The following is a 27806-nucleotide window of genomic DNA, read 5'->3' as shown; positions in this document are numbered from 1 at the left end:
GTCCTGAAAGTGACATGAGGGCAAAGAAACCAAAAGCTGGTCTTGCCAACTATCTTGAAACTAGGGCTGGATAAAAATGTTCCTTTCAAACCACTTGTCAGTGGAGTATTAGGTTTGCAACTACACTACAAGTTTTCACAAAAACTGGCTGTTTTCCAGGGAAAATTTTGAAAAAAAAATCTTTTGCCCAAACCCTGAAAACTTTCATTTTCAGAGAGGACAAAAAATTGTTGTTTTTGTCAAAACTATCAGCAGAAAAACCCCAATTCTGCTTCAAACAACAGACACGGAGTGGTTAAATAGAAAAGACGCCATTTATCTGGGGACTATTACCTAATCTGACGGTCTCACAACACTCACCGGTGGGAAGACCGCAAGGAGGTTGGAAAAGCAGCCGCGAAAGACAGGAGTTTCCAGGGAACTAAGGGTACGTCTAGACTACCGCGTTTTGTCGACGGAAGTTTTGTCGACAGATACTGTCGACAAAACTTCCGTCGACAAAGAGCGTCCAGACACACTGAGTTCTGTCGACAAAGCAAGCTGCTTTGTCGACAGAACCCCGTAGTCTGGACGCAACCCTACAGGCAATAACACCTTCTGTCGACAGAACTTTGTCGACAGAAGGTGTTTTGCCTCGTAAAATGAGATTTACCAGTGTCGACAAAACTGCTGAGTTCTGTCGACGTTATGTCGACAGAACTCAGCGGTAGTGTAGACGCTGGTATAGTTTTGTTGACAAAAGTCCACTTTTGTCGACAAAACTCGGTAGTCTAGACACACCCTTAGAAACACGCTACAAACAAGCAGGCGAGAGACCAAACCTGTCTCCAGATGGGGAGGGAACTTTGGCTCAACTCAAGCCTTGCTAACTGCCTGACACAAACATGGCCACAGAGGAGAGGAACTCGACACAGTCGCAGATTGTAGGAAAAGCTTCCCTCATTATCAACAGGGAAGAACTCACAGTGAAGAAATGTGAATGTGCTAAAACCGTCACTTACAGCTCATACCTCATGCAGCATCTGGAGCACAAGAACTCTGTAAATGGATGAGGAGAAATCCCAGCATCCTTGAATGGGATTTTGGCCTTTGACGTCAACAAGGCCGGGATTTCACTCTGCCTTTCTTTGCCGCTGTTTCCTTAGTAAAGCTCAGGGAGTCCCGCGCAGTGGCGCCATACTGAAGGAGTCCATGTCGTTGAAAACCCAATTCCCCATGGAAAGACCATTTGGATGTTTCTCACCAGCCCTTCCTGCTATGGAAATGTGCAGTCTCTCAAGCGGCGTCTTAGCAAGGAAGGTTAAAATAGCTGCTTTGTGCTGCGCCCAGCTCTTCCCGCCTCTTCTGTGCCCTACCTCAGTCTCCCCTCCTCCTGTTCCAGACCCTTCCAGTCCACGCAAAATGCTGCTGGGAAGGTTTTCTTCTCCCACCCATCTAACCCCCTTCAAGTCGCCCAAATCCAGCTTCCACTGAGTCAACAAAAGCCCTTCCTCTTGTTGGTCCCACTCTCTCCGGCCTTCTGCATAACTTCCAACTATGCATCTTCCTCACCTTCCAACCTCTTCATCATCTACTCCTGCCTCCCTTCAGGCCCTAGCCTGTCACCTAACCAGCAGCCTCAGACCACCGGACAGGCTCCCTGGGCAAGTTTCCTGGCTAGACAGTCTCAAAGGACTCTCTGTCCTTGGGAGCAAGGGGGGAGCAGAGCCATTTCCAGGCTCAGGTACCTCAGAGCAGGGCCACTTTTTGTCCAGCCCGTAAAACGTTAACTCTCTCTCCCCTCTAAAACAATGTATGGGGCTCACAGGGCAAGGTGAGGAATCTTGCACTGTCCGTTATGTGGACAAACCAAGGGTCCCGCCAATAGCACCTTCCCGCCGTTGCCAGAACGACAGCCTATGTTTTTAAGCAAGGAATGATTTGAAGTGCCGGCCCCTTTCAGCCTGGGCACGCCAACACAAAGGAACTCAAGCTCTAGAAGTGTTGCCAATCCGTGCCATTTTGGCCCCCGCTGGCGCCCCCGTCTCCTCTTGTCCTCCAGCTCCGTTCCATGAAGGGTGGGCCTACTGCTTTCTGCTCCTCCGCCGTCCTGCACAGGCCTGGCCGATGGGAATAGCTAACTCCTTGGAGGAGAGACGGTGTGAAGACCCCTTCTGTACCCGGGCTTGGGAGGGGTGTGACGTACTGCAGGAGGGGTGGGGATGCCTGGGGCAGGGGGAGAAAGGGACAGAGAATTAATTCAGCAGAGGGTCTGTATTGGGGGAGAAGCTGGAAACAGGACTGCTCCTGCCGGTTCACCTCACCCCAAAGCCTTGGGCTACTGGAGACACTAATTGCCACATAGACATGATGGCTTGGGGAGGCCAAAATAAAAGAAAAAAACCTGAACATGCTAGCAAATCAAGAGTCAGAAATTGTATAATTTTTTTCTAAAGGGGGGGGGCGTCTGACTCATTTTTAAACATTGGGGCTAGCAACACTGCCCAAATTCACAGGCATCCAGACTGCCCGAGGAATGCAGAAGCCCAAGTCCCATTCAAATGGATGGTAAATATTGATTAACATTCCCTGGATGGCTCTGAAGGAAAAAAAAAAAACCAACCCTCATCTGCACGTCCTAAAACGCTTCCTAACGGAAAAGCAATAACTCTGCAATTTAAACAGAAATTCCTGGAGGGCTTCCAACTACAAGCAAAGTCGTGAAACCCAGCAGGACTTCACTTACGTGGGGACTGTGGCCGTTGGGAATTTTAGGCTTTTCTGGGACAGTTGAGAAGCCACGAAACTAGTCAGCAAAGTTTTGTATTTACGAAGCTGTGCCGGAGCATGAAGACAGCCCGTATGAGGGCTAGTGAGATGTGCGGGAAGGATTATGCATACTTCAGTGGACGCATGGCTCCATGGACATCATCGCTTTAGACGTTTCTGGGACAGACAGAGCCATCGATACCTCCTATGGCCTCCAGACAGAAATATAAGGAGCAATTCTGAGGTCGGGAGGGCCGGAAGACACTCTTGCCAAGCAAACCAAAGGCAAAGAACATATGTAAGGAGAGGATTTAAACTGAAACATAATTTGCATTGGGACACAGTCAGGAGTTGGGAGATAATCAGTAAATAAAGGGCTTTATAAAGCCACGAGTCATGGCATCTCCACTATTCAAAGAGCAATTAACGCCACGGGACTCACTTATAAAAGCACAAATTTAACATATGCGACAGCTAGAATGAGCCCCGTTTTTTGTGTCCTACGAGCAAGACCTATGTCACTGTCTCTTCCAAATTGAACGGATATTCTTACAGTTAAGGCACTCGCATGGGACACAGGAGATCCACATTCCATTTCCAATTCTGCCACAAACTCTTGTGTGTCCTTGGGCAAGTCACTTAACTGCTTGGTGTCTCAGGTCCCCATCTGGAGCATAGGCTACTAACTTTCCTGTGGGTCTTCAGGAGCTCTTCAGAACAGAGATTCTCTCTCGTTATGTGTTTGTACCGCACCAAGTACAGTGGGCTCCGCTCCCAATGTGCAACACAACTGAAGGATTTGCCTACCCTTCCATGAGACGATGCCAGATGGCTGTGCTGAGGGGATGTGAAGAGACGTCATTCATCCGCAGGCCTCTAGAGCAGGGGCAGGGAACATATGGCCTGGGGGCCGGATCTGGCCCCCCAAGGCTCAGGGCTCTGCCCCCAGCATTGGGAAGCTGGCGCTAGTGCTCCAGCCCTATGACACCCACCACAGGCCTCTCTGCAGGTCCCCTGCTCCTGCACCTCCTCCCGCCCAGACCCCCACACCGCTCCTGCAGCCCACACCCCCACTTCCTTCCTGCACCCTCCTCCCACTCCAGAGCCCAGAGGGGCCCACACAATCTCCTCGGCTCTGCTGTGTGAGGAGAACGAGGGGAGTATCTTTCTCCTCAGCCAGGCTCTGCTTCAGTCAGGTGGGGTTTTTTGCTTCTTACTTGTGTGCGACCCCTGGCTGATTTTTCTGTGGGCCAGAGCCCCCGACCCAAAAGAGTTTCCCCGCCCCCTGCTCCAGAGCACGCTCAAGAGCCCTTTCGGAGCTCCCCACGCCACGGAAGTTTTGGTGGTACAAGTTGCCGGGCCTTTCATAGGCAGGCCTTACCAGGGCCGACTCACATTTGTGCCCCCTTTGGATGGCATCCTGGCAACACGCTGGGCACAGCGCTAGGAGGCAAATGGGCGCAGAGCATGACAAGCCGTGGTGTGGTTTGTTCGCCTTTTGGTTCTGTCCTGCTGCTTTATCCTCCACCACTTTGTGTTAAGACCCATGTCTCTCTCCAGTGGCGACATCCTCCTCTCTGGGTACCGCCCTGCCACAGTACCCAACCCTCTGGGGTCCTCCCTCCCAGATTAGCTATAAACCTGCACACAGTGGCATAGATTAGCCCAAACTGTACCCCACACAACCCCCCCCCCCCATGCTTGAGTAAGCTCGTCTAGCAAACATCTCATACTTCAGAGGCACCTTTGCTTTCACTTGGCTCCCCAGCTCGGCATGAAAATAGAAAAGCTACAAAAGTTGTTAGGAAGAGCGTGATGGACAGCTCTGGAAATCGTTCCAAGTGAAGCATAAAACTGTCAAAGAAATGAGCCATGCTAGTTTTGATGGCACTAAACCTTCCCGAAATAAAGCCGAGCCATAATGGAAGATTGTGGTAAGGTATTAAGAATTAATTAGGGCGTACAGAATAGGAATATAAAACCATGAGCAACACACTCGGTTTGCTACGGGCGAGATGAAGCAAAAAGACACTGCTCTCGGTTTCTGACGCTGGCTTTTTATCTGATGATACGCAATATAAAAGTGCACGTTGGATGATAGAGTGAGAAGAAAACACTTCTGTCCCTTCTTGGGTGAAAAATGCCAACACCCCTCCCTTCCCTTTCCACACCATAACACAGGGAAAACACTTCAGCTCAATTATTAACGAAGCCTGTGGCTAGAAGCGCATCTGGGATGCGGCACTGAGAGGTCATGTGATGGTCACAGCCACTTTAATAAGGAATGAATGTTGTACTTGGCACTGAAGCAAAGTAAACGGCTTTGCAACAATGATACATTTCTGGTTCATTGATTAGGGCTGGGTAGGCTGGTTCAGATGGAACGAGAACAAAGAAACCCAAGCTTCTGCTGGGCAATCAAACCAACAGTTTTGGAGATTTTTTTTCATTGGGATGTATTGTTGGCATGACGAGCCCGTGTTCCTGGGTATCCTAAAGAAAATATCAATTACCGTACATTGAAATTTGGGTGGATGGGAAGGGAGAGGATTTCAACTCAATTCCCGTTCACTTTGAATGGAAATTGGACATTCAAGTCCATTACTCATCTTGGACAGTGTATGTTGACTGGACTGTTTGGCATTACCCAACTCAGAGTGGAATTCTGGACTAGTTAAGCCATCTTGGGGTCTAATCTCACCATCGTGACACGTCGGAGATTGAAATTATTCATTGAGATTGATGGTATTTTCCCCTGAATCATGCCAGAGGGCAATATATGTACTTATGTTTCATTGGCATCGTGAGCAAGGAGGAGTGAATTAGACTGTAAATGTATAGAAATATCCACTCATCCACACTCCTTTCTGCAATCTTTATCCAGCTTCCCACATGGAATCCAAACCAGGCCTTATTAGGTATGTAGAATAGAGTGGTGAATTCATCGCTTGCAACCACCAAGTTAATGGACTTGAGTGTTCATTTAGGGCATGTCCACACTAGGAAACTATTCTGAAATAACTAAAAATGATGAAATAACTCCTGAAATAAAATCGGAATAGCATGTCCCCACTACGGGGAAGCCTTGAAATTAGTCCAAGGCAGGCTCCATTACTGATTTAGAAATTACCACGACTGTTATTTTGAAACAACAAGCTGGTTGTGTGGATGCTCCACTGATTATTTTGAATTAAAAGGTGGTTATTTCAAAATAACTCCCTAGTGTAGACCTAGGCTTACCTAGCCATGAGGGATAATTTTCTATACCCCGGGGATCTTGAAAAGGCAACCTTCCTTATCAGCATTATGGAACTGAGCAGTTCCATTATAAACCAAATTTCTAATCCCCTCTTCCCCTCCAAAAACATCAGAGAGATGCCAGACTGGCTTCTGTAGTGCTGGGTCAGAAGGCAGGAAAGTTCTACCTACTCGAGACGGAGAGATGATTAGTAGCCTCCCAAAGCCATAGAAATGTGTGGCATTTTTGGCCACTTTTGTAGCCAAGCCAAACAGAGTCATTATAAAGCCTGTGGACTTTTGCAATAGGGTCACGCTGGCACGGTTATATTTAGCTCATCTGGAGTTCCAATGACTATAAGGACACTTTACTCTGAGTCTCTTGCCTGGAACCTTCAGATGCTTTCCACAAGCCTTCTGCTCTCATCCAGTCCATACTGCCTGCACACCACTCGAGACTGACAGGCAAGGACCTGTCCTTCTGACCTGCGATCTGCAAAGGAGACACCAACACGCAGACTGTCCAGGAGCTAACATTATTCCCCCTTTTAATGCTGCTACAGGTGGAACCTCTCTAATCCGGCACTCTCTGGTCCGGCAACCTCCATGGTCCGGCATGATTTTAGTTAGCCAGATATCCACTTATTACGGGAGTGGCCAAGTTTCCCATGGTCCCATAAAGTTTGTTTACAGCCCCCAGTCCTTGCTCTCAGTGTTCTGCACTGTTATTTAGCTCTAATTTACCCCTAAATGTCTTCTAAGAGGCCAGTGAGCAGTAGAAGTGTTGATCATACTTCTAGATAATATTGACCTCCTGTGGTCTGGCAAATTCTCAGGTTTGGGGGGTCAGGTTCCAAGGGTGCTGGACTAGAGAGGTTCAATCTGTAGTCCTGTTACACAATATGAAATGGAAGCAAGCTAAGGACAGAGGCATTCACATTAATTCAGACAAGAACCAAGCCAGCCCCTTGGGAGGCAAGTCTAGTTTAAAGCACCAGTGTCAACGGTGGGATTAAAAAGTATTAAAATTAAAGCCACCCGCCTTAGTTCAGGAATCTTGAGAAAATACTGGCACAGCTAAGAGTCTGTGAAGGAAATCACAGACAAGTCTCAGGAAAATTACAAGCCAGATTTAAAAAGCATAGGCGCTCTCCGTAAAAAGGCAGCTGTAACGTGCCAGCCATGCTTCCAAAAGGGGTGACAAGTCAGTACGTTCCAGACAAGAGCCAGGTGCTCTAGATGGTTCTGAGCACATCAGCAAACAATAGAGATGGTTATAAGCAACTTATTGGATTCACTAACAGATGATCCTTTTGTTAAATAGCTGCCCTATTAGGAGCATAGGTATTGCCAGAGGGGATCAGATCCCAGATCTATCTAGGCTACGACAGTGACCTGGACCGGATGCTTTCAGAGAAAGGCGCAAGAGCCCCACAGTAGGTAGAGATGGCACCAACTTGACCAGAGGCATGAACTTCCCCTCCAGCTGTGGGATGTTACCCTCCACCCTTTCCTCCAAGCCCCACCCTCACCCTTCCTCAAGCCCCGCCTTCACTCCACACCTTCCTCCAAGCCCCTCCCTCACTCCACCCCTTCCTCTAAGCCCAGCCTTCACTCCACCCCTTCCTTCAAGCGCCACCCACACTCCATCCCTTCCTCCGAGCCCCGCCCTCACCCTTTCTCCAAGCCCCGCTCTCACTTCACCCCTTCCTCCAATCCCTGCTCTCACCCTTCCTCCAATCCCCGCCCTCACATTTCCTCCAAGCCCTGCCCTCACCCCACCCCTTCCTCCAAGCCCCGCCCTCACCCTTCCTCCAAGCCCCGCCCTCACTCCACCCCTTCCTCCAAGCCCCTGTCTCTTCCCCTGTCACTCCCACCCTGCTTCCTCCACCAAGTGCACCCTGTTCCCTCCTTCCCAGAGCTTCCTAAATGCCACAAATCAGCTGCGCTCAGCATTCTGGAAGTGCTGGGAGGGCAGGGGAGGAGTAGGTCAGCAGGGCCACCAGCATGCAAGAGGTAAGGGGGTAGGGGTAAAGTGGGGAGTTTGGCAATGATGGGTTTCCACGCCCAGTAATTTTTCCCTGAGCATCCACAGAGACAGTGTCCAGGATCTTGATTCCTTCCATTCTCCTCTATGCTATTAGGTCTCTGCCTGATCCAACCGTTACAGCCTGGGTTCCACGAGGTGTAATAGCCCTTTATCGTTATGAAGACATCTAGCCATCTTTTATTAACTTTTGATGCTCTACTTACAAATCCACCCACAATGCAAAGTGCAAACAACTTAGCATTCGGCCACACTTCCTCGTAGGCCTGGGAACTGAATTTCAGAGTAGTTTCTCAAAGTCTTGGCCTTCCCCAAGTGCCTGCTTTGCCATGGGAGTAGAAAAGACGGCTAGTGCTAGTTAAGCGGGAAAGACTGAAAAAGCAATCCAAGTATGTCCAGTGAGCACGATTTGCTTCTTACACTTTGGTTTAATTAGAACTTATGACTTAAGGAAGATATTTGAGCCTGACTCCTCAAGAACACGAATCTGCAACTTGAATCAACTTTGGTATCCAGATGCCATCTGCTGGAGAGAGAACACATGCCAATCGCACGTTACCGCCTCAGTCTGGCTACTTCACCCTGCTTGTTTCTCTGAGTGGAATCTCTTTCATTGGGCCAACTTCTGTCGGGGAGAAAGACCAGCTTTCATGCTTACATAGGGCTCTTCAGGGCTGGGAAAGGTGCTCCCAGAATCACAGCTAAATGCAAGGTGGAATAGTCTGTTCAGCATCAGTAGTTAGCCCATGCTGGAAAAGATACCCCTGGGAGAGTGGTCTTTGAACACCTCTGCAGTCGTAGGGCAAGGAGAGGGGTGTTGAAGGTTACGGGTAGCTGGAATAAATCACAAATCAGAGACTGCTGAGGGTAGGGGGTGCTGATTTGCCTCTTTTTATATGAAGGAGGCTTTTTGTGGTTGAAGGAGCAAGACACGGGACCCTCCTGCTCATGTATTGACACTTGAGATAGGGCAGGAGGGATTTTTGGTGTTGAGCAAGGAGCAGGACTCCCATGAGGCTCCGCTATTGAGCAGGTGATGGTGCTGAAGGGGGGAATTTTGCTGGGAGGTGGCCTGTGGCACATTTTTGGGGCTGCTGCCCTGGGCACAGGCATGTGTGTGTGTGCGCGTGCACGTGTGCGTGAGACAGTCTTGGCCACAGGGTCTGAGGACTGCTCTTGCACAGGGTGTGTGGCAGGAGGCCCTGAGAAGGGATAAGTTGGGAAAAGGCAGATGAGGGTTATAATGATAGACAGGAGAGCAACAAGCAGTGTAGTTACCCGTGGACTTCATGGGGAGAGAAGGCCATTTACAGACAGGGTACAGGCGGTCAGCCGGCTAAGGGGAGGTCTTCCATAGCTACTGGCAATGGACTGCCTCTCTGGCTGTTTGCTGTCTCTGCTAAAACTACGAGGTGTCCGGTGGCACCTTAAAGATTAACCAATTTAGTTGAGCATCATGGGATACGGGTTTCTTCATGAAACGGATGGATTTCCACTTCAGACGGCTACATTCAGGGACTTGCATGGAGGCATCTCTGAGGGCGGTGGCCGTGTCAGTCTGTATCTGCAAAACCGAGGAGTCCCGTGGTACCTTGTAACAGGGGAACTCACCTCGCACCAGCGCCCCCCTCTGGTCGAACATGCGTGTCTGCGCTGTCTCGGTTTATCAGCCCTCCAGCCGAGTCACAGCCTCGTGTGAAATACAAACCCCTTCTGGGGTAAACATCTAACAGGGGCCCTTCATGGTGTCCTCTGATAGCATCCCTCTGTTTCTGCCTCTCTGTTTCCCCACTCGGAGAGCAGTGCCTGAAGGGCTTCCCCACCTGGAGACAGCTCCTTGCCCTTACCTCAGGGTTTGTATCACAAATCCGGCATAGTATTGTCATAATCCATGCTAGCTCCCCACATGGAGCTCTCCGTGGTGCTGCTGCTCCGTCAGCCTCCCAGCTTCCTGGCTCCAGACACAGTGAACTGATTCTGGCCCTTGGAGTTTCTTCTTATAGGCCTTCCTGGCCCCTGATTGGCTAGTTCCTCCTGCAGCCACTCTAGCTTCCTGGAGGACTTCTCTATGGTCCTTTTCTGGGCTTGAAAGGGGCCTCAAGGCCTGGTTCACCCCATCACACACTTTAAAGACTAACAGATTTATTTGGGCATGTAAAGCTAATTTATCTACAATTTGTTACAACTGAACTAAATCAGACCGGAGAGCTCCTTTAAAGACAGAGGGCCACTTTCTCAGAGGGCTATGCCCATTTACACCTGCTGAGAAGAATCTGGCCCAGAACACTTCCAGTTTAGATGTATGCAGATAGGAAACAGAAGCACAGAGAGAATAAAGGACCTGCCTAGGGGTTCCAGAACAAGGCAGAGGCATAGATGAGAACAGACCTGGGAATAACTGATGGCCAATCCCTGGCTCTCACTGCTAGATAACACGTAGGAGGCATCGCCATTTGGAATTTCTCATCTAAACTTAAGAACCATTGAGAGTGTTTTGGAAGAACCAAGGTATGGGCAGGCATCTCTGTGCCTCATTCTGCAGCATCGACTTTGTTGCTGTCCAGTACGATACAGGAGTAACGCTGATTTCTTGTGTACAATATCTTACATGTGTGCGCAGGGAAGGAAGAGATTTAAAGGGACGATCTTTCTGCATGCAACCGGTGGGCCAGAAGATGGCAGCAGAATTCTGCTATATTCAACGTTCTAGACGCTGTCATGACAGATCACTAGGTCACAACAGCTGAGGCTGGCCAGAGACAGACTATTGATGAATACGATGCCAAGAATGAGGAGTGATGTTAGACTCCCAAATAGGAAGCTGTTCAAAATCCTCAGCTGGCTGGTTATGAAACCCCACAGTAGCTCTGCAGGCCAGGCTCCAGGGCAGTTCAGTAACCACTCAGCTTTGATCACCTGCAGCCAAACTTCCTTGAAAAGCAAAGCAGGAATTTAGCTGGAGCGTTGATGATTACATTTGAGGCCCGAAGAGAACTTGGCCAGAAAAAGCAGATGTGATGCCAGATCCACATGTGTTTGCTCAGAGAAAGCATGTGGGGTTGTCACACATGTAGACACCTGAGCTAGCTTGAATCTAGTGAGCAGAGCAACAGCGGTTTGGCTGTCATATGAGGCTGTCCTAGGACCCTGGCTATGTTCTCTGGTGATTAACCTGGGCTCCACTCTGTGTTGTTGCTTCACTACTATCGGTACAGGAGCTAGCTAGATCTTGCTCAGCTATGTCTACACTTGCTGCAAGCACACCCTGTAGTGGCAGTGCGACAACTTTTGTGGGTCATAACTCCCCTGCCCTTCTGAGGGGCTGGTTTGCTGACCCAAAGCTCAACCGAATGTACACAAAGGACCACCACTGTGGTTTCTAAGCAGGAAAGCAGCCTCCATCTATGTCCATCTATTCCACCTCTAGCCCTTCACAGGCGAGGGGCAACCTTGATTCCTTGCCTCAATTCAAGAACTTCCTGTCCACCGTGGCACAGCTCCTGGCAGCCTAGGTAGTCTCCTCCCCCCCAGGTGCCTTAACTAGGGAGACCCCCTGCTCTGTTGCCTTAGGGCTCTTTTCTCTAGGGACATCCTCCTCCGAGTGCACTCTGGTAGCCTCTTCTCAGGTCCAGGCATTCATTTGCCAATTAGCTGCCAACCAGCCCGCTTGTTAGTTAATTACTTAAGGAGCACGAGCACCAAAATGATTAGAGGGCTGGAGCATATGACCTACGAGGAGAAGCTGAGGGATTTGGGCTTATTTAGTCTGCAGAAGAAAAGAGTGAGGGGGGATTTGATAGCAGCCTTCAACTTCCTGAAGGGGGTTCCAAAGAGGATGGAGAGAGGCTGTTCTCAGTAGTGACGGATGGCAGAACAAGGAGCGATGGTCTCAAGTTGCAGTGGTAGAGGTCTAGGTTGGATATTAGGAAAAACTATTTCACTAGGAGGGTGGTGAAGCGCTGGGATGGGTTCCCTAGGGAAGTAGTGGAATCTCCATCCCTAGAGGTGTTTAAGTCTCGGCTTGACAAAGCCCTGGCTGGGTTGATTTAGTTGGGATTGGTCCTGCCTTGGGCAGGGGGCGGGACTTGACCTCCTGAGGTCTCTTCCAGCTCTATGGTTCTATGATCTTGGCCTACCTGCAAGGAATGCCATGATGAACACACTGGGCCCCTGTGTTCAGGGAAAAGTGGCTTGTGCCTTTCGTTCTGCTGGTCCAGAGTTCAAATGCCGCATACAGTTAGTTATAAACCCGCACGCAGAGGCATAATTTAGGTCACACCCCCTCCTGCACCCAAATCCCCTGCCAGAGCCTGCCCTCTGCCCTGCACCCTAACCCCAGCCTGGTGAAAGTGAGCGAGGGTGGGGGAAAGCGAGAGAGGGAAGGAGGGGGATGGAGTGAGTGGGGGGCTTCAGAAAAGGGATTGGGCAGGGGTGTGGCCGCAGGGAAAGGGGTGGGGCAAAGAGTGAGCTGAGGGCTTGGGGGTTCCTGAACAATTTTAAATCAAAATGGCGGGTCCTCGGGTTACTAAAGTTCGAGAACGACTGATCTAGAGCAATCCAGATTGCATTGTAAATGGGGCCCCAAAATCAGTCTCAATAACAGCTAAAGGCAAGGCCCTACATCTCGGGAGAGGAATGCAGGCCCCCCCTACAGCGTGGGGGCTGTGTCCTGGACAGCCGGGGCTCTGCGAAGAGGGCCAAGTGGACAAATGAACACGAGCTCCCAGGGAGACACTGGGGTGAAAAAGGAATGACCCAGCGCTGAGGTGTATCAGAGGTCACCCAAAAATCACAGGTCAGCTTTGAAAGTCTTGGCCATGCTGCTCACACTTATCCTCAGCTCCCATATGCTCCAAGCTGCGCTTTCTGGACAGATGGAATCCAAGCTGCCGCTCTCTTCCTCCCCTGAACAATCAGATCAGAAACTCCTGCCTTCAGGCATCTGTGGGAAGTAGCCGTACACCCCCAAGGGACCTGATATTCTGCAGTTCTTTCCTTCCACACGCCGGATTGGTTACGCTTGCTCTCTTCCTGCCACTTCCTCTCCCAGCCTAATAGCCCAGGTCTTACCTTCTACAGACGAGCCCCCGACGACGGGCACCCCAAGCCATGTCCCCCTCCATGTGACATCCGTGGGCGCTAGGTACCTTGCAGGAACTGTCATGCCTTCTGTAGCCTGGCAGTCTCCCAGGAGGCTGGTTAAGGGATTCAAAGGCTCGTACTTTGCCCACCGCTCATCCTCTTTGCTTTTGGTGCATCTGGGTTGCTTCTGTAGGTGCCTTTCCCCCTCCACCCGCTGTCTGTTATTCCAGTGACATCCTTCTGGCATTGAGGGGCTGGAACGTCCTCCCCCTTCCCATGAGGATGCAGTTTGGAGAGTTTCCCTGAGTAATAACCCACAGGCCTTAGCTTAAGGATTGGGGCATCCTTCTTCCTTTCCCACTAGCTAGACTACCAAACCTTTACCTTCTCGTTTGAGAGCTGTGGATTTTCTTAGGCATTATGTCCCTTCTCTTGGTGAAGTGCAGCAAGCCCTCACTCCCCTTGCAGCTGACAGCCCGAGCGCATTGAATTTCTCCCTGCCTCTTGCCTTGCTGGCTGCTCCCAGGCCAACGGCTTGAAGGAGAACGGGGTGTTTTACTCCTCCCTCCCCCACCCCTACATTTACAGCGGTACTCACACTTTTCCTCCTCAGAAGAACTTACTAGTGGGAAATTCAGGTTCGACTCTTGGTGGCCCATTTTGCTCGGGGAAATACGGAGAGACAAGCCAAGCAAGGCCCTCATCTCTAAATTCCCTGTGTGGACTTGTGCTCCTAAGAAGAGTCTCCCTATGGGAAGAGTGAAAGGTTTTAATCAGAGAACACACACGTGTCGGGACCACTCGGCATCTAGTCAGGACATATGTGGACCAATGCTACAGCAGCATGCCAGGGTCAGTCCAAAAGCTCTCCCAGTGAGGAAGGCACTGCAGTGCTTCCTAAAAGAGGCCAGACTCTGGCTAGGTCTAATCTGATCTGGTATTTCATTCCACAGCTCAGTCCCCAGGACTGAAATCCTTTCCCTGGCTTTACGATACTCTGCCCTGGGCTTGGTGATCCACCAAGAGGAGCCAAACTCTCTTGGTGGCTTGCAGAGGGACATGCATTCACGAACGTACCTGGGACCTGTCCTAGGGTTGGGAGTGAGTGGAGGGGCCAGAGCATGGGTGCAATATTCTCAGTGACCACGAGGTTGTCTTCTAGTGCTGTCCACTTGCTAGGACTTCATGTGAAACTTGATTGGTAGAGCTGAGTTTTGGGTTTTGTTGTTGCTTCAGTTGGATAAGTGACAACCAACCAACTCAATTACCAATGCTAGCATAGCTACTTCACCAGTGTTTGCTCAAGATTCGAACACTGGGCCCACCCTCTACCATGAAGTGTTCTCAGTCAGAGAAGAACTGTGTGATGTCTCCTGCATCATTTCTCTTCTGTTGATCTTTTTCCACGTCCTTGTTTTATCTGTGATTCCTCTGTCGTAAACAAGCGCTATATGTAGGCTTTCTAGTCTTAGTTTTCTTATCAGTTTCACTGGACGCGCTGCTGTCTGGATGCCCTTGCTTGCTTTTGTATCTGACCAGTCTGCTATTGATCTAGGTTTTTACATGACTCCCCCACTGTGGTTTCTGATTGCCTATGTCGCAATCACTGTACTTCCATGAAGACTTCTGGAGACAGTTTTCATATTTCCGGGTGCATTTCCCAAAAGTTGACATTTGTATTTACAGGTGGCCTTTAACTTGCAATGCGATCGGTTCCTGGGGAAGCGTCGCAAGTCAGGGGCATTGTAACTTGAGCCCTCATTTATGATTGGCGTTGTACGCTGTCGTAAATGCGGGCTGAGGACGTATGTTGGGGGTTTTCGGCCCCTTCTGCACTTATAAAAATGGTTGGAAGTATTTGTGTGTGAGGGGGGCGAGGGGTGCAACTTGGGCGGTCGCATCTCGGGGGTTTCCTGTACTCTTTCCAGGGTGCTTTTCACATTACACTCTGCCAACGATTTTAGAAGCCACACAAGATATATTACAAGAACCGACACGTCACCCTGTCTCTTTCATAGCAGTAACTTTTATGTCTCCTTGGTTGTTGAGTATTTCTCCTTTCAGTAACAGCTACTTGTGCATGTGTGCCCTTACCTACCTGAAATAACGAATTTGGGGAAAACACCACCTTCTAGATACTGATCTGCAGCTGGTTTTACATGGGAAATGATTCCCCACTGTAACATGTGTGTGTGATTATTTCTTAAGGACTAATTAAAACAGACTTCATGCTTTCCCCTTGTTTTAACAAGAGCCAATGTTTGAGCTGGTGCTTTTGATCAGACCCTGAGTTATTTGAACTCTTCCTACCGCACAGATTGTTATGTGGTAAATACGCCTGGAGCCTTGTTTCAGAGTAACTTCTTAGCAAATCCCGGGAGGAGGGAATCAGATTACTTATTTTTATCTGTTCCGCTCTATTTGTTTTTGATCTACTTATCAGAGGATGAGCCCCGAACTCTGACTATTTGTCTGTCATTAGAAATGGCTTTTCTCTGTGTTAATCTGTCTGTTTGAAGTGAAGGGACAAAGAAGCCGGTCAGATTGTTTTCAGTCTTAACAGCCTGCTTGGCAGATTTCGGCTGGTTTCTCAGGGTAGGAGAGCCTCATTGGAAGCACAAGGCAGAAGGGCTTAAGAACCTGGCCTGCCCGCAAACAGCAAGGCCAATCCACATCCCAGACCAGCTTTGAAAAATGCTGGTGCTGGAAAGACACCCCTCCCAGTGACTACAGTTAACAAGAGCAGCCCAAGCCAAAGAGGAAGGGAGGGAGCAGAGGAGTTTGCGATTTCAAACAGGTGATAACTTTGTGCCATTGTGCTAGTGACCAACTTCTCATCTTCCAGACTTAGCCCCTGCACCCACCCCACTTCTTCTCACTCCTGCTCCATCCCCACCCACCTTCTTCCCTACCTCCTCCCCCAAGGGCACCATTTCAGATTTTGGTGGGGGAGCAATCTGTGCATGCTGTGATGGGGTGGCAGAGGGAGGGCACGGGGAGCAGACCGAGGATAGCAGTGTTACTGAGCATGCTCAGTAGAAGCCAAGCAGCAGATCAACCTCCTTTGTTCTTCCCCCTCATGTCACCACTTTCCAGGGGCTAATAAGGCACTGGGAAACTCTAGGGCTATGTCTATGGTGTAGGCTTCTCATGCAAGAACAACTGTTTGTGTGCAAAAACTTGAAGAGCGTCCATACAGCAAGCCCGTTCTTGTGCAAGAAAGTTTACAGTAGATCGGTGTTTCCCAATTGGTGCTCTGTGGAACCCCAGGGTTCCGCAAGAACGCAGCATTGCCCCGCCCCCTCTTAAAGAGAGTATTTTGCAGGGTTTTTTTGCTCAACCAGTTCTGGCGGGGCTTTTTCTTTTTTGCTTGCCAAATTTTACTCTGGGAATCCTAGGGGTTCCCTGAAATTATTTTAAGCTGAAAAGGGTTCTGTGGCCAAATAAAATCAGGAAACACTGCGAGTAGATCATCAGAAGAGAGGGCTTTTTGCACAAGAGTTATTCCTCTCCCCATGAGGAATAAGCCTTTTGGCGCAAGAGCTTAAGCCTTTTTGCACAAGAAACCCCTATGGCTAAAATGGCCATCAGAGCTTTCTTGCTCAAGAGTGCATCCACACTGCCATGGACTCTCTTGCACAAATGCACATGGCAGTGTGGATGCGCTCTTGTGCAAGAACTTTTGCACAAAAAAGCCTGCAGCGTAGACATAGCCTAGGTGTTTTTGGCAGATAACTTAGCAATTAGCTGACAGGATCACTGTAGTTAATTCCTATATAAAAGAAAGAACGTTACCTAAGTCTTAGACCACTTAGCTCTAACACTAACATAGTCTGACATGTTGTGGCAAGAGACACGAGTATAACATTGTAATATATTTTCTGACTTTGTTACCAACTCTGTGGAAGCACAGAGACATGCCCATATTTATCGGGGAGACTGGTTCTCCATTTTCACTGACTATCGCTTCAATCCTATCATTGAACTTTGATTAAAAGAAGCGGACAGAAGGGGATTGGATACTACAAGCCAACGGTCAACGGTTACTAGCAAAGGAACGTTTCAGCTAGAGACTTTAGCTTTAGTCCACTGCATATTTTAGAAACAAGAAAAAAAATGCCCTCATCGTGTCATAAAAGAAAAAAAAAGGACTTATTCGCCGAGTAGATTTAATTGCCTGAGCATCTCTCCAGGAAAAGAGAATAACAGTCTTTAATTATGATGACTGTAGGGGTGGATTGAAGTCCCAGCACAGCGTCAAAAGCAGCTGCTCTCTTTGCAACACTTCTTTCCTAATGGGCTATGGTGACAATAGTAAGCTATTAAAAAAAAGGAATGGGGAAAGCGATGTCTGATGTGTCTGCTTTTTACAAGGTTACGGGGGTGAGTAACTCCATTAGCAACATCTTCCTGCAATACACAAGCACGTCTCAGACATGCCGTGCTCTCCCTTTGTGTGCTACCCACCGTGTGGATGGGCGTCGGAAAGTAGCTCTTGCCAATTCTGTGGCGTTCAGCTGAATAAACCGTAAAAGGCAGCGTTGAGTTTCTCCTTGGGGTGCAATGTTCTTCTGTGCCCAGCAGGGCTAGGAAGCCACAGAGGAGCCAATTGGGATTGGACACAGGATCAGGGAACTTGGGCATGGCTTGCCTCCCCGAGCAGCTTGGAGATGCTTTGGGGTTGCTCTAAATTAGGCCTGGGTTGCCATAGTCCCTAAAGGGCAATCCATCAGTAAGGGATGGCTGGACCATAGGGGACTTTGGAGTAGCCACCTTGTGGTCAGCTGGATAGCAACTAACACTCACAAGTCCTTTGCAGAGTCCCTCACAGGTGCCCTCCATCTTGCTGGACTTCGCATGAGTCGGGCAATGCCCGTGAGGAGTCTTGGAGCCCAGCTGGGCCTCCTGATTCTGGGATTCGTCAGCAGGAGAAACCTTTGAGGCTGCCCTTGAGATAGCTGGCTGGGACTCACTGGAGGAAGCTTGGGAAAGCTTTTAGGTGCTCCAGCGTGGACACGACTGTGAGCCAATATCACACTGGATTCAGACCAGCAGCAGGGGAGGCTCGACATGCGATTGCCATCAGAGTTTTTTGTGAAGTCAGAAAAGGGGGTGAGGGAGAGAGAGAGAAAAACAGGAAATATGAAAATGCACCAATTCCTCCCTCCCCAGAAATGAGATCTGCAGGAGATGGAATACCTCCTCCCACACCTCCCAAACATGAGACAAACCATCGTGCTCGGAGCCTAGATGTGTGATTTGAGCCGCTTCACTAAACACACTACAATTACAACCAGGGTAGTCCATGCAGACGGATGAAGCCAAGAGGCACTGAAAGAGAGTTGAGTAATATGCAACTTAATTGGTTGTACCAACCCCAGAGAGATTCCTCATAAAGGGCACATCTACACTACAGGGAAGGTCGACACCTCTGTGGTTAATCTTCCAGGGTTCGATTAGGCGGGTCTAGTGAAGACCCGCTAAATCAAACTCGGAGGGTGCACCCATCAGCGCCAGAACTCCTGCTCCTCACAAGGAGTAAGGGAAGCTGACGAGAGCGTTTGCTCCCGCTGTGTGGATGGTGATTTAAGATACGTTGACTCCAGCTACGCAAGTAATGTAACTGAAGTTGTGTATCTTAGGTCAACCTTCCGCTCCAACGTAGACCAGGCCCTGCTGTGGCCAGACAGGGACTAGAAATTGGATCGTGCTTAAGCTGTATGTCAGGCTGTCAAGAGATTACTATTCATGCTGGTAGCTGAAAGCCCGTGCTGTGTGTAAAACAGAATGAAAATGGCTGTCAACTTAAAAACGGGACCGTAACAGGCTGGAAATCCCAATGGTGCTAGAACCTGGAGATATTCTGCACAAAAAGAGCCCCCACTTAGCCATCCCTGTAGCTGGTTCTGTAGCTTCCTCCTGACTCAGACATTGTAGCTTCAGGGTGAGGCACAGAGTGACAATCCTGGAATATTATTAAGGAGCTTATGGCAGTCCCTGGAGGTCCCCGTGAGACCAGCACTCTATTGTGCTAGGAGCTGCACAGAACAGTGAGAGAGAGTTTTTGCCCTGCAAGAACTTCCAGTCTAAATAGAGAAGATAGAAAAATGTGAGAAGGGAAACAGAGGCACAGAGAGTGGAAGTACTTTGCCCAATATCACGCTGAAGAGCTCTTGAACTCAAGCCCTACTCACTAGACCAGGCTGCCTCTCCACTTCACACAAAGCTCTGATGTTTTAGGGGCAGTCTGAGCACCGTGGCAGCAAGAGGGGTATTCCCTGGAGATGGAGGAGCCCAACTGGCACTGAAAGAGACTTAGGCAGCAATGCCCCTGAGGAGCGGATTGCTCCAACCCAGGAGACGCCCTTCACCAACCCTGCTTAGAAAGGGAATAGCCATGGGACGGTGCTTGTGGCGGGAGGGGGAGGGATGGCGGACCCTGGAGGGGCCGAGGTGAGATGCCCCTTGCTGAGTCTGACTGTGTGAAGTTGCCATGACGATTCGGCCTGGCCGCACCTTGAAGCCAGCGGCCGAGGGAGGCCGGGAGGAAATGGCAGATTGCACATTCTTCACGTCTAACATTTTTCCTGCAGGTGCTTGGCCGTTAAAGTGGAGCTGGAAATAAAAATGGGGACAGGGGAGAGGGAGCCGTCCCAGAGGGACCAGCAAAATCTCCCGGCAGGGAGCCAACCTGAGGGAGGGAGCAGCACCGTAAGACCATTGTTTGTTTCTCGCTGGGACCCTGTGGGAATGGCCGTACGGCAACGCACATACACTAAGGGGCAGATGGAGACAATCCGAGCCCCCCGATGCTCAGCTTTCTAGCCTCTGGGCTGCTCCACACAGCGGAGGAGGTTGGATTGCACACGGAGTCAGGCTAGAAACCGCACTGGCAGGTGAAGGGAAAAGCCAGGGGCTGCTGCTCGCCTTGCCTAAGAGGAGCTCTAGAGGCACTCTCGTGCCAGCACTGGAAACACAGCTGCCTCTGAGTGACTTACAGGCAGTGGGGAGGTGGACCAGCACTGGCCTTTTGCTGCCCTCCCCTTCCCCTTGTACTTTCCGCCTGGCGTGGGTTTCTGCACTAGAAAAGGTGCAGACTCCCCAGCAAAAGGAAACAGCCCCAAACTCACAGGCGCTTGGATTTCCTTAGGCAGCACTGAACGTGGCTTCTTTAGACTGAAGAGACACCGGAGCTGCGGTACTTTCCTTTCATTGTGGGAAACTGGCTGAAAGGCTTCTTGTTACTGCTCATCGTGGACTCTATCCATCATCCGGTGCTGTCACTGACTGCTTCGGAGCGGCTCTCACGTTCCGCCTGGACAATGCTCACGGAGAAGTGTCTGGGATTTGCTTACTCCGGGCTGTATCTATGGGCATCTTTGTTTCTTTCCTTCTTTAAAGGTAAGTTCTGTTCCCCCGGCTTTGTTTTCACAGGATCTGTTCGATTTCCCCCCAGAAATTCAGCTGGGTCTTTCTTTTGCGGAGCCGTATCCTACCTCCTTAGAAGTCAGTGGGAGTTTTGCAATTAATTTCATTAGAGATAGCAAGTAAACAATATTTATGAGGAAAACAATGTAATCATCCTAGGGAATGCTAGAGAGCACTGGTGTGCTTCAAAAGAGAACACTCTTGCGGTCTTATAAACAACTGTGCTAACCATACTTCATGGGAATGAGACATTTTAACTAGTGGCTAGATAGCATGATGAAGGGAGTCTTAACAATGTCAGGAAGACAGCTAGAACTGCATTTTCACAGCACAAAATAAGGTTAGAAGAGTTTCCAGAACCATTTATTGCTTATGCATAATTTTTTAAGGTTTAACACCTCTGGTGACACTGGATTAACTATTTCTGGTTCAATATTTTTCTCTATAATATCATTTTTTCCCCTTTTCGATAACATCAATGTGTTTTAAACCAGTGATGGGTTACAAGTTGCCAACAATTATCAACGTAATGCAAATTTCCACTAGTCTTGTTAGAATGGGAGCATTTTCATGCAAGAGTAATTCAGCGCTTTAGCATACTTTGCAAAAGAACTACCGCATGCTGTCAAATGACTTAGGAGTTGGATGCTTCTTCCAGGAATGTAATGAGATTGTAAGACTTATGAGAAAAGTTCAAAGGCGGGAAGTTAAAATTGCATCTGCCCTAAGAAATAGCCGGTATGCCAAAGCTGATGTTTTCTTTTCAATTTCTAAATGACCGTGTTTCATGTGAAAAAGTCTGTGTGTTTGTCCTAATTATTTTTGACAATTGTTCTTGCTGTGAACATGTGGCAAGATTTAGCATTTCCCTTAAGCAGTGTGCTTTGGTGATTCAGGGCCATATCATGCAATTCATGTCTAGGCAGAAATCCTAGAGATTGCTGCTTTAAAACTAACAGTCTGGTGTGAATCATTGATTTTAGAATGAGGCATATAGTGAAATCTCTCACTGTGGTAGCACTTTATAAACGAAGGTCTTTATCCCTGAATAATTTCTCATCAATTAATCTATTTAGCTTTACACAACACGCATTCATTTCATTGGACAGCTGAGAAATAGAGTTAGAGTATTTACCTGGGATACTTTATTGCCATCTTATTCTATTTTCCCAGCTAAAACTGGAGTCCTGATACTTTTGTTTGCAAGATACCTACATGGTACTTAAAGCATTGACATGACAGCCAGAGGCCAGAGCCGTGAACTGTTAATACCTGTGACTTTTGTTTGCAAAACATCTACATGGTACTTAATTACAGGGTTTTTTTGCATTGAAACGTATTTTAAATGCTGAGAATTACTAATTCATGACGGAACTGTCAGGTGTTCATAAGAAACGTGCAAATAGAATGCTTCTCTTACCAATAACGTATGATTTTCTTTTGTGAAATGTGATTATAAAGTCACAACTGGCCACATTTATAGCCTTCTCCTGGTTCAAAGGTGTGAACACATGATGTACCTGCAAGCGAGAGTTCTCAATTGTCCCAACCTGTGTACAGAAGTAAATATGATTTATTATCCTCTTATGAATTCTCTTTAGATTTGAGAAAAATCAAGCATGTGTTTTCTAGTTCCTTACCAACGCTGGGGCCCTTTTTGACATGACACTTTAACTGAGCTCCTCAAGGCCTCTACTCTGCACCCACATGCAAGTCGGGGAAGTTAACCATAATTCATGTCACTATCAGCAACAGTGCTCCCACACCCTGAAAAGGAATTCATCATGGGTTTCTCACTTATTGCAAATCATTTCACAGGATATTACATGGTGGAGCATGGAACGACCTCCTGGTCCTTATTCCCAGCGGCTACGTCTAGACTGGCATGATTTTCTGGAAATGCTTTTAACGGAAAAGTTTTCCGTTAAAAGCATTTTCGGAAAAGCGCGTCTAGGTTGGCACGGACGCTTTTCCGCAAAAGCACTTTTTGCGGAAAAGTGTCCGTGGCCAATCTAGATGTGCTTTTCTGCAAAAAAGCCCCGATCACCATTTTCGCAATCGGGGCTTTTTTGCGCAAAACAAAGCTGAGCTGTCTACACTGGCCCTTTTGCGCAAAAGTTTTGCACAAAAGGGACTTTTGCCCGAATGGGTGCAGCAAAGTATTTCCGCAAAAGGCACTGATTTCTTACAGTAGGAAGTCAGTGCTTTTGCAGAAATTCAAGCGGCCAGTGTAGACAGCTGGTAAGTTTTTCCGGAAAAGAGGCTGATTTTCCGGAAAAACTGGCCAGTCTAGACACAGCCCCCCTGTGCAAGGTACCTGCTCCTTCAAAAAAAAGTTACACACCTTGCGTGAAAGCACTTTTGTGAACTCCCTAGGATCGACCCTTCGGGTGTTTAATTACTTTGATTGTGAAGGCAGTTTTGAACATCGCATGTAATTTTGCCTAGGTTTAGATACCAGCTGTAGCGATATCCTTTGCTATCATTGCAAACCGGCTCCACCATCAGCTTCCTAGAAGGAAAGGGGGGAACCTTCATAAGGTTGGTAGGTAGGTGACGGGAAGCCTGGGGTAAATTACATATAGTCAAGTGTAAGGAAGGTGAAATGGAAGTCACTTACGTACGAGGGCGCATGTGGAAGAAGGTACTGCAGGAAAAGCAGTCGAGAGATCGTAAGTGGGTCTATTAAAACATGCCATTCTGTCATTCCCTTTACATAACTCGGGCCTCTTGTCATGAAAGCTACTTTCCCTTACATCTCCATGTACTCAGACTACATTTCACCACTTACCGACATCCCTCACCTCCTGCCTCACTCCTGAATTAGAGGCAGTGTGGCCCAGTGGGTAGAGTACTAGAATGGGACTCAGGAAAACGACTTCCAGTCCCAGGTGTGCTGCTAACTTCCTGCCTCTGTTTTCCTCCCACCCTTTTTCTGTTGTGTTTAGTTTGATTGTAAACTCATGGAGGCTTGTTCTGTTCAATGACTAGCACAACGGACTCTGAACTGGGCTCTGGCTTGTAGGTGCTATTCTAAGACCCAAAATGGAATACCCAAGTGACGTCAGCCCTAAATGGCGTGGCTGTTAAAAGTTTGTCAGTGAGAAAGAAGTCATTTACTGGCACCTTAGAGTTGGAGTACAACTTACAGAAACCTCCATAGTTGTGGAGTTTACAGTGGTTGAGATGAGTAGAACAAACACCAGACCTGGAAAGAAAACAGAAGGGACAATCAGGGGCGGCCCGTGATTATAGATGGACTCAACCACCGCCTACGGTGCCCGAGGTGCCTGATGATGACATCATGGGGGTGTCCGGGGCGCCTGATGATGACATCAGTCCATTGACAGCCCTGCAGGCGGGGGCGCCGATCGCGCATTCCGCCTGGAATGCCAGCTGCCGCAGCCCGCCTCGAGCTGCTCCTGGGGACAGTGGAAGGATCTAGGTTCAAAAGTGACTTAGGCGCAGAAGATTTAGAACACTTGGGCTCCTAACTTCTCTTGATTTCAGTGGATCCCAAATACTTTGAAAATCTGGGCTTTCAACACTTAGGGCAGGTCTACACTATGGGGCAATGTCTACCAAAGGTACACAATTCCAGCTATGTGAAGTCCATGTACCTTTGGTCAAATTGCTGCAGGGTCTCCACTGCAGGGAGGCAATGGGAGAAACTCTCCCATCGACTTCCCTCACATTTCTTGTTCTGGTGGAGTACTGGAGTCAATGAGCGAGCGATGGGCAGTCAATCCAGCGGGTCTTTTCTAGACCTGCTAAATCGATCCCTGGGGTATCGATTGGTACAGTGCCAATCTGGTAAGTATAGACCTGGCCTTAGGTGTAGCTACACTGTAATTAACCATGGGGGGCTGGCCTGTGCCGGTTGGCCTGTGCCAGCTGGCTTGGGCTACGGGGCTGTTTAATTGAGGTAAATTAGGAGCTGAAGTACCACCGATTTTCAGAGAGACTTAGGCTCCAAGGGAGGTTAGCACCTCAGTACCTTTGAGGATCTGGGCCTAGGAGCCTAAATCCCTTGTGCAAATGGAACATAGGCGTCGAGTGTTTAACCCAGAGTAGTTAGATATTGTACAGCAAAGCCTGAACAGCAAGGCAATTAGCCTGCATACTGCCCGGTCTTAGGGAGGACACGAAGGCACTTTCACACGGACTGCCCCAGTGTAGGATGAAGTAAACAACTGAGGGACCAGTGGAGAGGAAAACCCTGCTCCATGAAAGTCAAATATTAGGCTGCTGTTCATCTGCAAATTTGCTCACTGACAATTTTTTATTTTCTTCCAGGTCACTGATAAAAATGGTAATTTGCATAGGGCCAAGAACGGATCCCTAGGGGACGGGAGAGAAACACACCTCCCCCAGGATGATTCCTGCTTTACAATTACTTGTTGAGGCTGGTCAATCAGTTCGAATCCATTTCATGGGTGCCATATTAATTTTATATGATTCTACAGTTGTCGTTTTTTTTAAACTCCAACTGTCTCATGGTACCAAGTCAAACACCTGCCAGAAATCCATTACACCAAACACTAGCACCTTTATCAGCTCTACATGTAATCTCATCAAAGAATGATATCAAGTTAGTTTAACAGGATCTATTTTCCATAAATGCATGTTGATTGGTAGGGCTCACCAAGCGGCGGCGAGCCCCACTCGCCAGCCGCACGGAACCGCACGCTGCGCATGCACAGACTGCGCTGCACGGCTGTGCCGGACTAAAATCTACTTGCCACGGGTGAGTAGATTACATTAATTGTCAAGCCCTGTTGATTGGCATTAATTATACCTCTCTAGTCCAGGGCCTGACCGGTGCTGAACCAGAGAATTTGCTGAACCACAGGAGGTCAGTATTGTCTAGCAGCATTACCAACACTTCCACTGCTCACTGGGCTCTTAGAAGACATTGAGGGGTAAAATCGAGCTAAATCACAGACAGAACCCTGAGAGCCAGGACTGGGGGCTCTGAACAAACTTTATGGGACCATGGGAAGATTGGCCAAACCCATGATAAGTGTCCATCTGCCTAACAAAAATCATGCCGGACTATGGAGGCTGCCCTACCAAAGAGTGCTGGACTAGAGAGGTTCAATCTGTACTCCTGATTTACACCAAAGTGAGATCAAAGTCAGGCCTCCCACACCCAAAAATAATCAGGAGAGTTAACGAGCTGGAATCAAAATCCATTCAACTACTTGGCTGAGACGTTTCAGAGCAGCTTCAGTTTGGACTCTAACTTGGCTTACAGAGGCGTCCTCCCCTTCTCATTATCTAAACTCCCTGCCCTGCTTCCTTTCTAACAGTTTAAAAATCGGGTGACACTCAGTCGCTCCTGTTTAAACCAGGGCTGACTGGTAAACCCCCATAGGGCTTCATGCAATCTCTGATTCCTAAGCAGACCCAATGCCCATGGCTGTGTCACAGGTGACGCAAGGCCACTTTAATAGGAGGAAACCTGGATAGCTTTTCATTCAGAACATTAGCAGATTGTACTGTCTAAATCTCGCAGTGGCATTAGCAGGCAGGGATAAAAGGAGAAATGAATTATTGAGCTTTATTAGGGAGAGGTTTTGTGGAACGCACTCAGTGTTGGCTGGACTCTGACATTATGGGAAAACTGCTGCTTCTATTGACTTTTCCGGGTGACCCACAATTTCTCGGGGTACCGCACCTGGTTCGGGCAGACCCACGCCGCTGTCAGGAAGAGTTTCCCAGCTCTGCTCTGCAAGGAATTAGAGCACTGAGCTGTTTGATATTTACAAAGGCTGCTGCCGCTTCGGGGGTGTTCCGTTTGCAGGGACTGATGGAAGCGGCTCTGAAATGTGATTGATAAAACTTAAAAGGTGCTTTCAAAATGGGAAGGGTGATTTTTGTGGCTTGGGTCTGTAATTAAAAACCTGGAGCTGGGCAGTTTGTGGGGCAACGCCTGTTGGCCTACTTAATTGCAATGTAGACCTCCAGCTTGGGCGGCAGCCCGGGCTCTGGGACCCTGCAAGGCAGGCCAGGGTGGAGTGTGTAATTCAGTGTAGACATGCCCTTCCATACTGCTGCATGACTCAGGAAATCCGGCTTCAATTCCTGGCTCTATCCTGTGCATCTTCAGACAAATACCTTCAGTTTTCCCTTTGTAAAAGTAGGATAATTCTCATTTCTTTCACCCTCGTCTGTCTTGCCTATTTCAACTGCGGGCTATTTGGGTCCAGGGCTATCTCCCAATATTTATTTGTACAGCACCTAGCAAAATGGGGACCTGTAATAGAAACATCATTTATTATTTGTATGACCGTCGGAGTCCCAAGTATGACCCCATTGTGCCAGGTGCTGTACAAAATATAGGAAAAGACGATCATGAAAGAGACATCAGTGATAGCTGTGCTGGAATAGCTTGCTATCATCATCACTGAAATTCTGTTCACACTTACCACTGCCCAAAGACATCGTGTGCTGAAATCCTCATCCGGGCTCAATAAGGCTTGATTCTCTTCGGTTGCCCCAAATCTCCGGTACGTTCACAATCAACATGGTGCCAACATGTTGCCAACACCTATATCATGCCACTCCTATTCGAAGAGAACCCACAGTGTTCCTGCAGCTCACTCAAATGGAAAATAAAGTAATGATGAATTATTATGTAATGAGCTGCATTATTTTGTCAGTTTGTTATTTTCTTATATAGCACTTTTTCATCAGCATCTCTCAAAGTGCTTTACAAAAGCACCATGATTTCCATTTGATAGGAAACCGAGGCACAGCAAGGTGAAGTATCTTGCCCAAGATGCTCAAACAGATCATGCCAAGAAGAGAACAAGTGTCTCCTAAGTCTCAGACCCATGCTCTATGCACTAGGCACCACTTATTGAACAGATTTCATCTTACCACTCCCCTTCAGACTCTCTCCACCCTCCAGTCATGTTATTTCTAGGCTGTAACACCATTTGGCCATTGTGAGTGAAAGAGTATTGTCTTCCGCCGCTCCTCATAGCTATAGCGTCTGTCGTTCCTCCTTCCTACTCCAGCAGCATTGTGTGTCAAATCTCAGCATGAGGTTTTCTCCCTTGTTTGTGCCTCTTCATTTTTCTCTCCCTTTTCTGTTCTTTGTGTGTTCTTGTTATATTTAGTGCTCTAGTTAGGAGCTAAGATAAAAAACACAACTTATTTTATCAAATAGTTATTTTCACTGTAGGGAACAACTATTTGAGTACTACAGGTTGAACCTCTCTAGTCCGGCAACATCTGTGGTCCGGCATGATTGTAG

The 27806-nt window shown here is 48.4% G+C and overlaps 1 protein-coding gene across 1 annotated transcript in view; it reads left to right on the top strand.

The window, feature by feature from the left end:
• The first annotated feature begins 19998 nt into the window (after positions 1 to 19998).
• Positions 19999 to 27806, top strand: part of LOC102454664 (neuronal acetylcholine receptor subunit alpha-7-like) — a 61395-nt gene continuing 53587 nt past the window's right edge. Inside the window, exon 1 of the mRNA XM_075931319.2 lies at positions 19999 to 20515. Within this exon, the coding sequence (XP_075787434.1) occupies positions 20437 to 20515 (79 nt within the window). The 5' untranslated portion in view covers positions 19999 to 20436. The remainder of the gene's footprint in view (positions 20516 to 27806) is intronic.

This window comes from Pelodiscus sinensis, chromosome 6, assembly GCF_052426305.1.
Source record: "Pelodiscus sinensis isolate ZL-2025 chromosome 6, ASM5242630v1, whole genome shotgun sequence".
Lineage (NCBI taxonomy): Eukaryota > Metazoa > Chordata > Testudines > Trionychidae > Pelodiscus > Pelodiscus sinensis.
This window is presented reverse-complemented; position numbering and strand designations above follow the sequence as displayed.